This window comes from Camelus dromedarius, chromosome 13 (assembly GCF_036321535.1).
Source record: "Camelus dromedarius isolate mCamDro1 chromosome 13, mCamDro1.pat, whole genome shotgun sequence".
In the NCBI taxonomy this organism is placed as follows: domain Eukaryota; kingdom Metazoa; phylum Chordata; class Mammalia; order Artiodactyla; family Camelidae; genus Camelus; species Camelus dromedarius.
The window spans coordinates 44101399-44117169 of NC_087448.1; the positions used below are offsets into that span (position 1 = coordinate 44101399).

Sequence of the window (15771 nt, forward strand, 5' to 3'; positions counted from 1 at the left end):
AGTAGGGCTTTTCTCTCTTCGTGCTATCAGTTTTAGGGGACATATGCTTCTTCGGTCCTGTCATACCAATAAATCATCCCAGATTACTCGCAGCTGTACAGGACTAAAGTATGCCATGCATTTTAAAGGAAATCTGCTATTTTCTTTTCAATCAGATGAGCACTGTGAAGAGACTACGGCCACGGCTCAGTGCTATTCTCTTTAAGCTGCAGTTTGAAGAGCAGGTGAACAACATCAAACCTGACATCATGGCTGTCAGCTCTGCCTGCGAAGAGATAAGAAAGAGTAGGAGCTTTAGCAAGTTGCTGGAACTCGTTTTGCTCATGGGAAACTACATGAATGCTGGCTCCCGGAATGCGCAAACCTTTGGATTTAACCTTAGCTCTCTCTGTAAAGTGAGTTCTTTTTTTTTTTTTTTTTTTTTTTTAAAGCACATATTTGCCTGAACACGTCTTAAATGTCAGCCCTGATGACCTGATTTGTGTATTTTTATTTAGTTGTGCTCATTGTCAAGAACTTAAACTGAACAGTCAACCCAAACCCAGAGTGAACTGAGCTAATTTACTCAGCCTCTGAACTAAATCCAAATATTCATTTCCTCTGATCTGCAAATCCAACTGAAGGATTTTGTTTAATAGCAAAACTATGTCGTAAACCTTTGCTTTCTCAAACTGATGAAATGGAACATGAGAATATTATTTAAATCTAACATTTATTCTGTTTAAATACCTGCATATGACAAAGTGTATATATTGAGAATTGCTTGGGATTGCCACTGAAAGTTTTACCTTTATTCAAATATTTCTTTGCATTTCTCTTTTTTGAGTGCTAACTAAAGGGAGAGAAAAGTGAGACTGCTTTATATAAAGGGTAAACCATTATATTAGGAATAAACATACCTAAGGTGTCATTAATGATTTTGAAATGTTTCTATCTAAATATAATTTTTGAGGAGGTGGAAATTGACTAAGTTTCAAGATATTTTTCTTCCACGGGTTAAATTTTCTTACAGAAAATATATTCAGTATTTTATATAACAGAGCTCTGTCTTAAGTGGACCATAGTAATAGTCCTTTATTGATCTGCTTACAACAAATTCTTCTCAGTTACACATCACAGGAAAAGCTTTCTCTTGTTCTTGACCTGGTGACATCTACACTCCCTGATTAAGGAATTTGATTATTGCTATTGCCAGTTAGACAGGGAAGGTGAGAAACAAGTTCTGCTTTAGCTGTGGGTTTACTGAATAGTTAATCTCTTGGTGCTTTCATGACTTTTCTTACAAGATTTTCCTGGCTTATGGCTCCAGTTGATATCAGTGCCTTGTGAGCTTTTCCCGTCAACCATCTCCATCTTTTTATTTTTCTCTCCTTGTTTTCTTGGCTTGCTGTGTTCAGTTAAGATCCCTAGCATGGGTGATGCGATTCCTAATATATGTATTAAAGACGCTGCACGTATATACTCCAGTGCCAAATGCTTAACCTGATCATCTCATTTAATGTATGTGATTAATAATTACCTGGGATACACAGGACTCATATTTTTCATGTGCAAGCCACTAATTATGATCAAATATTTTAGTGGAGCTGTATATTAAAAGTTATGGCAGCAGAGTTAAGAGAGAGTGGCTAGCTTGGTTTAAGGGAAGGTAGTTCTTCATTCAGAGAGGAACAGGAATTTGAACTGTCTGGAACGATGAGTGGGTGTTCCCTGAGAGGAAAAGACATCCTGAGCAAGACTCAACAATTCGTGGCTATAGTGCGGCATGTGTGAGCACACCAAGTGATCCATCACAGTGGGAGCCTTGTTGGGACAGGAGTGGAGAACATGGACATGAGATAGTAAATCGGTCTCGATGGTGAACTTCAACTGTCATGCCTTATGGTGAAGGCTTTATGGAGACACGTTAGTTCTATAAGTCAAGTGATATTATCATATGTCTTCTGTGAAGATAATTCTAACTGCAGTATGGAAGAAAGTTAAGGTGCGCTTTCCAGTAATGTCACCATGAGCCATAAGTGACTTTTAAAATTTAAATTAATTATGATTTAAATAAATTTAAAGGTTAAATTCCTCAGTTACGCTTGCCAGGTTTCAAGTGAGTCAGCACCCATACACGCTGGCGGCATAAACGTAGCACATTTCCACCACTGCAGAAGGTTCTGTTGTACAGCGCTGGGTTAGAGGGTTAGAGGGGGAGAGACTTGGTGATGGCTGGTGAGTGTCATGTGACCTAGGAGAGTGACAGGGGGAATGGAGCTGAGAAGATAGATGGGGAAGACACTGGGAGGTGGAGGTAAAGAGGGAAGGGTCAAGGATGACTGCTTACTACTGACATGTTTGAAGTAGCTGCTCAAAAGAGAAGTGAGTTCAGTCTATTTTGGGTGTTTCCTTCCCCTAGTTTACCTCACTGTCTTTTATTTTTTTTAATTGAAGTATAGTCAGTTTATAATGTTGCATCAATTTCTGGTGTGCAGCATAATGCTTCAGTTATACATGAACACACATAATATTCGTTTTCATACTCTTTTTCACCATAAGTTACTACAGGATGTCAAATAGCACTATACAGCACGAACTTGTTGTTTATCTGTTCTGTATATATCAGTTAATATCTGCATATATCTAACTCCTAATTTATCCCCTCCCACTTCCCTACCCCGTGGTAATCACAAGTTTATTCTTTATGTCACTGTCTTAAAGGGCATCTAATTGAAGCTGCCTTATTCAGTTATCTTAGCAAATATTTGAGTGTCCACTATGAAACAGTCACTGCTTTGAGAGGATGGAGGTCTGGACTAAGGTGTGTGGCAGAGGGGTAGTAGAAAGGGAGAGGGGATGGTGGAAAGTAGACACGCTTAAGGAACATCTTAGGAATTGTCAGGGCATGGTGACTATGAACTTGGATGCTGAAGATAAAGGAGGTAAGCAAGACGATAGGTTTAGGCTTTCCCAGTTGAAGGGAAGCAAAGGGAGAAAAACAATGAGGAGGAGGATTGGGGAGAAGCTAAGTTCATACGTACGAATCTGCTGGAACTTGTTTCATAGTGCTGAGTGTCTGTTCTTCTTTAGATTTGGCATCTCAGAACTTCAGCCAACTCACAAAAAGTTGACCACGTGCCCTCCCTTGTGCTTTCCTTGTAAGGGAACTGTAGGCAAGAGATTCGGTCTGATTAATGAGGCGGAATGGCCTAATACAGTACTTGGCACATAGTAAATACTCAATAAATAGCTACTGCAACAGACACAATGCAATGCACACGATGGATGCTGTGTAGAGACAATGTTATTATGGAGTTGAAAATAGACTTCCTCTCACATTGATACACAGTCACTGATACATAGTGATTTGAAATCTTTTACGAATGCAGTGCATTATTTTACTATCGTTAAGCTACAAACCAGTTAATCTGTTTCCAGATAATAGAGTTGACTGTATTTTCCGGCAACAATACTGGATATTTTGATCATCCTTGTTAGGAACCTTCTGCTGTACAAGAAACAAAATAAATACTACAACTTCATATTTTTTATTAGCTTACATGTCAAGTTGAAAGCATTTATTGAACAAGATGCTATCTCATCATGTTTATTATCAGAAGTAGCAGCTTGATCTTTGACAATTGTGATTGAATTTTCACCCTGAGTATAAAGCATCGAGCTTGACGATACACCCCCACACAAGGAATTCCCTATTAATTTGACAGCAGAAAGACAGGGTGAAATTTTAATCTGCTCAGACATGCTGAGTAATTACATGGCCTTTAATATTCTGTATCCAAAATCCTTACTTTTAAATGCTCTTTATAAATTTAGCTCAACTATAAACAATGTGTGAAAATTCACATTAAATTGTTAACTTTGCATTGTTTAGAAATAAATACATGGATTGTGAATTCCATATACGTTATAGTTTAATTTTAGGGGCTGTATTATATCTTTGTATTCATTTGTAATTGAGATGACTCAGTTTGTAATTGAGATGATTCAGTTATAATAACTGAATTCAGAGAGAAAAGATTTTACTTTCTTTTACCCAAAGGTTTGATATGGCCTATGATAAATAAATATAAACGTAACATATGAAATATAAAGTGAACAAACTACAGTGAACAAATCTGGTAAGATGTAAATAAAAATTAAAGTAGACGTGTAGGTTTGAGGCTTTCTGATGGTAAAAGTGAAATGCAAAACATGGTCAGGAAACTTTTCATAAGCTAAAAATTGTGCTTTCTCTTACTAGCCAAAGCTGAGCTTTGTAAGAAATTTGGCATGAGTGTCATTATGAAGGGAAAATATGATGTTGAGCAGTGTTCTTTTAAACAGCGAATAAGAGAATCAGTTTCTTGGAGATTTTTCTTTTTCTTTCCCTTTGCTTCCCTACAAATATGTATTCAGAGCCTCTTAGTGGGTAACACTCCAAGAGAGCCCTCATACTAAGATACACATGCACTTTTCAGGTACCATGATGCTATTCCTAGTTTAACCAAAATGGTATAAGGACCTTGCTTTCAGATGGCTTGCTTTTTAAAAGGATAAACCTCAGATTATATAGTAGAATGGACAGACTCCTTATCATTCGTAAAATCCTTACAAAGATGTTGTTAGACTTTAGACCAACTTGGGTAATTAGCAGTTTGAAATTATATTCTTTTTTCAGAACCTGTTATTGAGTAAATGCAAATTCATATCTGTTGAAATCCAGTCAGCAAATGGTAGTTGCTTGCCTGACCAAAATGCCCACCTAGAAAAACTTATGTGTGGTTAGTATTGAAATTAGTAATCGTATAGAGCTTGCGAGTAGAGCCAAGTAGGTTAGCATCCTAGCAAAAGAGCAAGTTGACTCAACCATCAAAGTTTAGCACTATATTAAAATTTATGAGATTGTTTTAACTTCCAAATTTAGAAAGCAGATATTATCAGTCTGCACATGATGGCTATAGTGTTTTTAATAATATTTACTAATGTCCACTGAGATATATGATTTCTGAGTAACAAATCATCCCAATCAATACAACTGGAAGATGTAACCGTAAAATGTAGTTCTTTGATTTAGTTTGTTAAATAAACTGACTACGTGTATTGGGATAGTAGATAAAAATTCTGGAAGAGTTTACCAATTGTAATAATAATAACTATGTTCTGTCAGATTATGCTACTTTCTTGGGGAAAACTGCAGGAAAAAGTATCTATTGATTCCTCTATAGATTAATCCATATTTGGATAAATATCCATTATCCACTTTGTAGAAGATCTTGTATTGTCAGTGGCAGTAGAATATGCAATGAGTTCATCTCAAAGGTGAAATTATCAAAGGATACATAGTAATGGGGCTGGGGGTGCTGGGAGTTAGGTATTAAAATGTAGTGGTGATGGGTCAGGCTGACTTTGTTTAAGTTCTCTTTTCTAGTGCCTGAAATTTTTATCTGGTCTATTTATTTCTTTTATAAACATGAGCTAAACAAAAATAGAGTAACTTCACCAAAGCTCTAATGGGGAAGATTTTTAGGAAAAATGTTTAATTTCCCGTTTCTTGAATGCCTTCACCAACTCTAGTGAGTGATTGCTTGAAATTGTGAATAGTTCTTGGCAGACATTGATTCTCAACCCACAGTGCCCTTTAAACAATACTGATGTGTCAGTCTCACATCAGATCGATTACTTCAGCATGTATCGTGTGGACCCTGACTAGTGGCTTCTTTTAAAAAGCTCCCCCAGGTGACTTTAATGCACAAAGTGAACTGAGAATCACTTTATCCATCTTCTGCCCTACTCACTTATGTCCCAGAATGGGACATCCCTGATTGGTGGCCTGGAACCAACCAACCAACAAACCTGCAAAAGCAAAACCTAACTAACATGAGAAGAAAGTCAAAAAAGAAACAGCTCTCCTTCCTCACATAAGGAGGAGAGGTGAAAATATTTCCCCAAACTGCTGTTTTTCTTTCATGCCCCACTGAACACTATCCTGAAAGTGAAGAAAAGAAGTGACAGGAGCATGAATCTCAGGCACATGGTGGAACTGAAATAAGTTGATGGCCGGTGTCCTGAGTTATTTTACAGGACTTGACCTTGGGAGGTAATTTCAGTGATTATGAAAAGCAGGAGGCAAATCCCTCTGCCTGTCACAGGCTACCTGTCACTGTCACACAGGTTACCATGGTGAATCTTTTTTGTGAAATTCTCATATATCCCCTTTTCCTTTACTCTATGAAGTTATTTTTAAGAAAGACCTCTACCAAAAGAATCATTGTTCCCTCTGCATTTAGTGTTTTGGAAGGATTTTAGAGGGATTTTTAATTCTTCATCAGATTGGAAAACCACACTAGTAAGTTCTGGCACCCTTTGAAAGTAAAGCAGCTTTTGGCCAAAGACTTGTAGATAACAAATGCCATTCTTATTTTACATCCAGCCAATTAAATCACTGAAAAATACTGACTTCCAAAGCAGTGTGAAGCTATTTAGAATCCCTAACCCCCTTTGACTCATTCATTAACACATTTCATCTCTAGCATTTTCCAAGAAATATTTACTTGGCTTTTCTAAATAGTGTTTTTATAAATTTTATTCACATTACCTTTGTTTTTTCAGTTACAATTAAACATTGCAAATTAGACTTAGTCTTTTAATAGAATTATAAAAAGTGACTCCGCTCACGAACAGCAAATGCACTGCTTGTGTGCTGTCATCTCGCCACAATCAAAGCAAACGTTGCTGATCTGTCAGACTTCCTTTCCTCCAAACACACAGCCCTAGAATCCTCTTTAACACCATGCTTAGAGATAGCTACTGCCCATCAAAGATAGCACCCCACATGAATCTTACCAGCCATCTGTGGTTTAATATAGTCTCCTGTTTTTGCACATTTTATAAATGAAAATCAAAAACTAAACAAGGTACCCTTTTCCTGATGCCCTAGGAAGCTCTCCTTTATCAGAAGTCTGTATTGGTTTTACATTTTTGGGATCAGAAGCAAAACATGCAACTTTACTATCTATATAGTAATACTTAGCAAATAATATTTATGAATATGTGTTCTTAGGTGGCAGAAAAGAGTCTGAAGGTGAAATGAGTGCACACCAAAACCAGACAGAGACATTACAGGAAAGGAATATTATAGACCAATAAGTCTTACGAACATAGATGCAAAAATCCTCAATCAAAACCAACAATATGTAATAAGGGTTATATACCATGACCAAGAGGGATTTATTCCAGGTATGGAAGGCTGGTTCAGCATTTGAAAATCAGTTAATGTTACCCATCATATCAACAGGCTCTAAAGGAGAAAAGTTATTTGATCATATAATATATGTAGAAAAGATATGTAATCAGTTCAATACACATTCATCACAAAAACTTTCAACAAACTAGAAATAGAGGGGAACGTCCTCAAATTGACAAAGAACATCTACAAAAACAACCTATAGCATCATACTTAATGATGAGAAACTATTTTCCCTCTAAGATCAGTGATAAGGAAGGGATGCTGTTTCTCACCATTTCTAGTCAACATTGTCCTGGAGGTCCAGGCTTAATATGACAAGGCCAGAAAAGGATATAAAAGCATGCAGGTTTGAAAGAAACAAATGAAATTGTTTTCACTCATAGGTGAAATCATTGCCTATGTAGAAAACCCCCAAAAATAGACCAAAAAAAGGGAAAAAAAAGAAAAACACTTCCTGGAACTAATAAGCAATTAGAGGAAAGTTTCTGAATATGAGATTGATGCTAAAAAGTTGATTTTTTTCTAATATAAACAATGATAAATTAGAATTTGAAATAAAAAAAAAAGAATACCATTTCCTTTAGCACCAAAAACACTTGGGGATTATCTAACAGTATATCTACAATACTTGTATAAAGAAAATGGCAAAACTTTAGTGAAAGAAATCAAACACAGATCTGATAAGAAATAGATATTCCATGTTCATGGAAAGGACTATTCAATGTTGCTAAGGTGTCAGTTCTTCCCAACTTGATCTATGGAGTCAATGCAGTTCCAGTCAAAATCTCAGCAAGTTATTTTGTGGATATTGACAGACTGATTCTTAAGTTTATACGGATATGTAAAAGACTCAGAGTAGTCAACACAACACTGAAGAAGGAGAAAGAGAAGGAGGAGGAGGAACAGGTAGGACTGACTTCAAGACTTGCTATAAACTACAGTAATCAAAATTACATGGTCAACGGAACAGAATAGAAAGGCCAGAAATAGACCCACACAGGTACAAGTCAACTGATCCTTGACAAAGGAGCAAAGGCAATTTAATGGAGGAAGAATATGCCTTTAAAGAAATGGTGCTAGAAAAACTGGACATTGATAAGTTAGACTCTATTAAAATTAATAACTTCCGTTCTGTGAAAGACACCATTGAGAAAGTGAAAGACAAACCACAGAATGGGGTAAAATCTTTGTAAAACACCTTTCTGATAAAAGACTTGTATCCAAAACATACAAAGAACTCTTCTTAAAACTCAGCAATAAGAAAACCGCCCAATTAAAAAAAAAAAGGCTCGAACAGACAACTTACCAAAGAACATTTACAAATGGCAAAAAAATGTATGAAAGGATACTCAGCATTATATGTCAAGAGGGAATTGCAAACTACTATATACCTTTTACAATGACTAAAATCCAAAACACTGACAACACCAAATGCTGCTGAAGATGTGGTACAACTGGAATTCATTGCTGAAGGGAATGCAAAACATTACAGCTCCTTTGGAAGACATTTGTCTGTTACAGAGTTAACCATAGATTTAACATACCAGTAATCACACTCCTGTTTACCCAAAGGAGTAAAAAACCTGCATATAAATGTTTATAACAGCTTTACTTATAGTTGCCAAAATTTGGGAGCAACTTGAGAAGTCCTTTGGTAGGTAAATGGATAAACCAACTGATAACAGTCATACAATAGACTACTAAATCAGTGATAAAAAAGAAAGGATCTCTTAAGCCAAGAAAAGACCTGGAGGAATGCATATTACTAAGTGAGAGAAGTGCATCTGAAAAGGCTACATAGTCTGATTCCCACCTTTTGGAAAAGAGAAAACTGTAGAGATGGTAGAAAAAGATCAGTGGTTGCTGGGGGTTGTAGGGAAGAAAGAAGAGATGAATAGTTGGAGGACAGGGAATTTTTCAGGGTAGTAAAACTATTCTGTATCACACTGTAATGGTAGATATGTGACATTATGCATTTGTCAAAACTCGTACGACTATAGAACAGAGTGAACCCTAAAGTAAACTGTGGTTCTTAGTTAATAATAATGTGTTAATACCATCAATATTGATACATAAATTTTAACAAATGTACCACACTAATCCAAAATGTTACTGATGGGGGAATTTGTGTGTGTGGAGGGCAGAGTATATGGGGACTCTATTTTCTGCTTATTTTTTTCTTGAAGCTGAAACTGCTCTAAAAAATAAAGTCTGTTAATTAAGAAAAATAAGACATATAGAACCATTTAATTTACAATTAATGTATTTGATCCATTTATATTAGCTAAAGAACACTGAGCTATTATAAATCTCTCGTGGAATAAGGGGGCAGTATAAATAAACAGACCATTGAACAATATAATAGATAATGCAGTAAGATAAAATTTTACTAAAATACAAAGATGCTTTTCATGTTGAAGTATCTATACTCACTAAAATCCAGAAGAAATATCTTTAAAATATAATCCAGAGAAAGTGTGTCTGTGGGGATATGGTGGGAACCAGTTTATTTCAATTATAGAAGCTAAAGTTATTTAAAGCATTTTCTTGCTTATTTAATGTTTCAGCTGTCATCATTTTAAAATGAAAGCTAAGCAATAAATATAAATTGTTTTTATATGTGAATGCCGTAAGTTTATCTAATATCTGTTTTACCTTATGTGAGTTTATCTCTACCTGTTTTTAAAACCATTATGAAAGTTTTATTAGATGTGTTAATAGTTATGGGAGTGATATAGATGATGCTAAGCATCTTATTTATGTTAAGATTTTAGATTTCCATTCATTATGGAGAGATACACAGTATTTTTGAAAAAAATTAATCAGCACAGTGACTTTTTAAAAAAATGTATTTATACATATCAGGAAACAGTGATCATTCTGTAATTGTGGTTGATTTCACTAGTGAATTTGAGTGTGCATGTCGACTTTGAGTTTCATACCTGAGCAAATATGATACATTCTTTGGCAGTTCATTTTCACACATCCATTTTCACATGGATACATTTAACTTACAGTTAGAGTTGTTTCAGACAGACACAAAGCACTTTATTCACAAAGGATTTGAGATGGAATTTAATGTTAGTCAGTATACTTGGTTAAGTCTATTAAAGATAAAGCTTTACAGTTTCATTCAACCATGTTCGTATAATATTTTGTTAGCACTAATCTGTTAGCAATGTGGGAAGACTTCGATTTGAGTGGTGAGATTCAGGTAGCATTTTAATAATTTTACAAATGAAACAATGGAAAGAATGCCCTGCTTTCAGAATTAGAAATGACCTCAGGGTAGAGATATCTGTTTTTATTGGGTTTCGAGGCTGGAATGAACAGGTCATAGGACTTCAGTATTGCATTAATAAACAGTCTTCTGTTGTCTTACTATCTTTTTGCCCACTGTGTTTTTGAGAATTTTGTTGCTTTTGATGGATAAAAATATAGATTAAATAAAGATTTGGTAGAGGAACTGCATTTTATAGTGGTTAAGAACTTTGGATTCACACAGATGTGGGTTCACATCTTGGCTCTGCTGGATAGTTGCTGTGATCTGGGGCATGCTACGTGGTGTCTCACATCTCTTTTTTAACCTCTTAATAGTGGGTATAACACCACTTCCTTCCTCTGAGGGGCGTTAAGTGTTTTGAGCAGATTTTATATTTATTTGGCTAGTTCCTGTCTCATAGTAAGTGCCACACAAAGAAGAGTGGTTGCTGTTGTCCTCAGCTTTCATACTAGTCCCAAAGTAGGGTCTTCTAGAATGTTCAGGGAGCCATTACAGACCCTCAGAATTTTGTCATTTTTCTTTTGTTGAGCAGTGTCTACAAAATCTAAAGAGTCAGTGCTATCTTGATAATGTAATTAGGATATAGGAATATAATAATGGGGAGCAATTACTAATTTAACAATATTCTTAAAAGTTTTATTATTCAGAGTTTAAAGGGTTGTAGTTCTTTGGATTCAGAAACATCATCAAGAAGATACTTAGTTTTTATTTCAGGAAGTTTCTTCCTTGTGACTAAAACAATGGAATATTCATCCAAATTTGTGCTGAATACCTTAAAAATATTCCAAAACATTGCATTGTAGCTACAAAAGAGTTCTCCTCCAGATTGACAGCTAGGCCATGATTTATTACAGGATCTGCTTTTAACATTATTTTGTCTGGAATGAACAGAGCGGTTGAAGAAACTCCATCCATCTTTTTGTTTATTTGACATCTGTGCTACATTAAATGTACCTTAAAGAAACAATGTATAAATAAGAAATTCTCTTTAACAGTGATGATTACTCATCAGTAAGATAAATCTCTTGACATTGATACAAAAGGAATCCTGTCAAGCAATGTCGGTGAAAATTTAAATAAAACATGTTTTTCAAGCTTAAAAATAAATTTTTGAAGCAGATATTTTAGCCTTACTTTCTTTCCAAGAGTTAGCATTACCAAGTATGTTCACGTTTTTCTTTCTCTTCACCAAAATTAGCACCATCTCCCAAGCTTTCCTGTTCTAGCTCACCCACTGATTATGTATGACATGAATAATTAGTAGAAATAGAATATGCCCTTTTTCGTTATTGACGTTTATCAAAAGTTGAAAAAATATTGAACAAGTAAATAAAGACTTTGATAAATACATTTTGTTGTGCTTTCCTACATTTCCATGTGGTTTTTGGAAGGGCTTTTGTTTGTTTTTAAGTGATTTGGGGAAAGGGAGGAAGGGAATAGAGTAATTGAGGCAGGAAGATACCTTGGCAGCATTGTACAGTTGTTTCTTGAGAATGTTAGGAACTGATTCTTAAGAATCTCTGCCCTGAAACTTAGAGCCAGTGAGTAGTCTGTAAATAGATAATCATGAATTATCAACAAGTGGTCACTATCTGTACTTCTTAACTTCTTATCTTTTATTAGGTATATTTTCAAATTTATTTTTTTGGGAATTTGAATTTTTTTTTGATTCTCATGATTGTTGAATATAGATTTCTCGAGGGATGGGAGACTTCTACTTTTATTTATTATTTAGTGAATATAGTTTTAAATATTAGACTGTTACCAATAATTTAGTTGCTAATCAGTTGACGTTTTCAGTAGTACAGCCAGATTGACACCTTCTTCCATAAATTAGTGTTTAACTTTATGATTGTCTCTGAATACTTGAATCTGTGTTTGACCTGCATCGTTAACATTTATCAAGTTGGTAGATCCTATAAACTATAGTATGTCCTCCTAGAATTCTAATTCTGAATTCTTATTGCTTCTGAATAAAGCTCAAGATTGATCCAGTTGCATACTGTTGGGTTATAGAGACTTTTTTTAAATAATTGAAGTATAGTTGATTTACAACATTGTGTTAGTTTCTGGTGTATATTGATTCATTTATACATATATATAATTATTTTTCATATTCTTTATTGTTCCAGGTTATTATGAGATATCGAATATAGTTCGCTGTGCTAAACAGTAGGACCTTTCTGTTTATTTATTTTATATATGGTAGTCAGTATCTGCAAATCCCAAACTCCTAATTTATCTCTTCACCCGTCTTTCTCCCCGGCCACCATCAGTTTGTTTTCTGTCTGTGAGTCTGTTTCTGTTTTGTAAATAAGTTCATTCGTGCTGTTCTTTTAGATTCCACGTATAAGTGATAACATGTGATATTTGTCCTTCTCTGTCTGACTTACTTCAATTTAGTTTGATGACCTCTAGGTCCTGCCATGTTGCTGCAAATGGCATTATTTCATGAATTATAGAGATTTCTTGGTATATAAATCCTGGCAGTTGCTGACTGTTTAGCGACATCACAAATATACTGGAAAGCCCTTTCTAGACTTTACAAATTATAGTGGTAGATGGTGCTTGTCTTAATCAACATTCCGCACAAGCCACGTGTCTAGTTTCACATGAACAGAGCATGGTAAGGACAGGAGTGGACTGGTGACATTTTGGGGCTAAGAGTCCCCAGGAGAAACAGTATTCTCCAGTCATTGCTGTAAAGAAGGAGGTGGGAGAATGAATAGAAGAGTTCATTATTAGGGTACTTAAAAAAATAGCAAAAACAAAAGAAAAGGACAGTTTTTATGTTAACTCTTGGTTGTAGCAGGAAAAACTATTATGTTTTGTGAAAGTTTGCTCTTTTACTCAATCCATTAAAGATGATAGTGTGAATGAAATCGTAAAGTTGACAGGTAACTTCTTTAAACTGGGTTAACATTCTCAGTGTATGTGAAAGCAGAAACTGACCCAAGCATGCAGCAAAAACTTCTGAACTAAGATTATAACTAGGTTTCATTTTTATTCTGATATTTTTAAAAAAATAGATTTTTTAATGTTTACTAACACTTAAGCCCACTATAATGTCTTATTTAATGTTTTTAGAGTAGGAAGTGAATTTAGAGTTTTCTTTTCCTGTCCAGTTCCATATTCTTATTTCACCTGTGTGAAACTGAGGTCCAGTAACTTGCCCAAGGCTGCATAGCCAAAGACAAATTTGAGTGTTACATTTAGGCAGGTCATTCACACATGTTAGTGGCAATCAGTCTAGCTAGTAATCAGAGTCACTTTTGGAGGTGTACTTTTTCAGAACACTCAGATGAATGTTATGATCTGTGTTGCTTTTAAAAAAACAACAAATAATTGACTGGATTCATGTCAGTCAGTTTTTAAAGTGCCAGGAACCATTCTTTTGGTTTGCACATTGAATACGTCAGTGTTCAATAGCATTTGAACCTATTATATGAGTAATTATGTGAAAGCGAGGCTGTCTAGAGGGTAGCTCTGTGTTTCCAGGGACAAGATAGTTTTTGCATTAAGTCGTATGTGTTAATATTTATGTTCGCATAGAACTTCATCTCTCTTCCAGTATTGACTATTAACTGTCATTTGATGTTTTTCTGATAGTGATATAATATTTAGTGATACAGAATTTGAAAAAATATTGCATATGGAGGTACACACACACACACACACACACCCCTATTTTAAACTAGGGAATTTTTAGAAAGGAAGCAAATAAATAGGCTGTCCACAGTTAAATGTCAAGAATTTCTAGCTCTAATTAAATGCTGGTGTGAAAAGTGATTTTCCCTCCTTATATGTGTATCTGCTCTGCATTTGAACTCATTTGTAGGGAACACTACTAGATTATGTAATTGCCCTGTGTTTACATCCAACACCTCCTACTACCATCACTCACAAACCCAAGCTAATGCCTATTCGTTATCTAGGTTGTAGCCTAGTCACCGCTCCCCTCTGCTTCTTTCCTCAGCCATTTCAGGTTAGGATCAGTCCTTCCTGGTCTTCTCTTCAAGCCTCTGTTCTCTTTTCTTTTATTCTGTGTACTTATTTGTGTTTATTTGATCAACTTTTTAGCTTTTGGGGCTGAGTTTGCAAGTGGTGCTCCTAGACCAGTTCACTCCTTTATGTTATAACCATGTAGCAGTTTATCACTCTCAAGTGATGGAAAGTTGATCCTTGGGGAACAAAAATATCTTCCCTATCTTACTGTTTTTATGCGTGAAACACAGATGTGCATTAGTGCATAAATAAATATACAGTATATGTATCATTTTAAAATTTCATAGCTGCAAATGATTAGGGGGGAAATGCCTAAAAAAAACTCCTTAGCCAACAATAATTGTGTGTGAGGGGGTAAGTTGAGAACACTGTTCTGTACTTACATAAATCGACATCCTTTTCTGACATCTCCAGTTCAATGTTACTTAAAAGCGTCAAACCCTCTTGTCCAAAAATGAAACAGTTCTCTTTTTTCCCCACTCCACCCAAATCTTTTCCTCATCCTTTCTGTCCAGTTTCAGTAAGTGACATCACATGAGTTTCTCTGCCCTTTCTGCCCTATCACCTCACCCCGAGGCATTGCCTCAGCTCAGGCTGCCCTCTTTCCCTGCCTGGATTATAACTACAGCTTTTCAAGTTATTCTCTCTGCTTCTGTTCTTACCCTTGCTCTAACTTTTATCCACACTGCACGAGAGGGAGCTTCTAAAATATACGTCTGATTATCTCTTATCCAGTTTAGAAACTGCGGGTTCTTAGGGATCTGAATCCTATCTCCATAGCACGCCCTGCCTTTCCCTTAATTTTCTGGTCTTTTCCTTTCTTCTCAGATTTCGTTCTATTCTCCCTACTTGCCCTCACCAACAACAAGCTTTTATTTTGAAGTCACTCAGTAACTTTTATTTTGAAGGCGCTCCTCACAAGTGCCACTTTCTTCCTCATCTGTGGTCTTTTTCAAATGCTGCTTCATCTACCTGTGATACTGTGCCTTTGAGTTCTTTCCTTGCCATCCCCAGCCCCATATGACTCCCTGTCTCCCAGTGTTCAGTTCAGATGTCCTGTCCTCATAAGCTTACTTTGTGATTATTTTTACTATACTGTTTGTCTAGGTTCCCCCCCCCCCCCACTATATGGCTTCTTGAGGAATGATTTACTTTTTTTGTTTCTCCATCTCCTCCAGTATTTAGGAGGCATTCTATAAATATGTGCCAAGTGGAAAAATGAACAAGTGCGCAGGCTTGCTTTAAGAGCTGGTAT

At 35.7% G+C, this 15771-nt stretch overlaps 1 protein-coding gene across 2 annotated transcripts in view; it reads left to right on the plus strand.

The window, feature by feature from the left end:
- DIAPH3 (diaphanous related formin 3) overlaps nt 1–15771 on the plus strand; it is a 471599-nt gene that overhangs the window by 263469 nt on the left and 192359 nt on the right. For both annotated transcript variants that reach the window (XM_064493111.1, XM_064493110.1), the window contains one exon: nt 156–395. In XM_064493111.1, coding sequence (XP_064349181.1) covers nt 156–395 — 240 coding nt within the window. The remainder of the gene's footprint in view (nt 1–155; nt 396–15771) is intronic.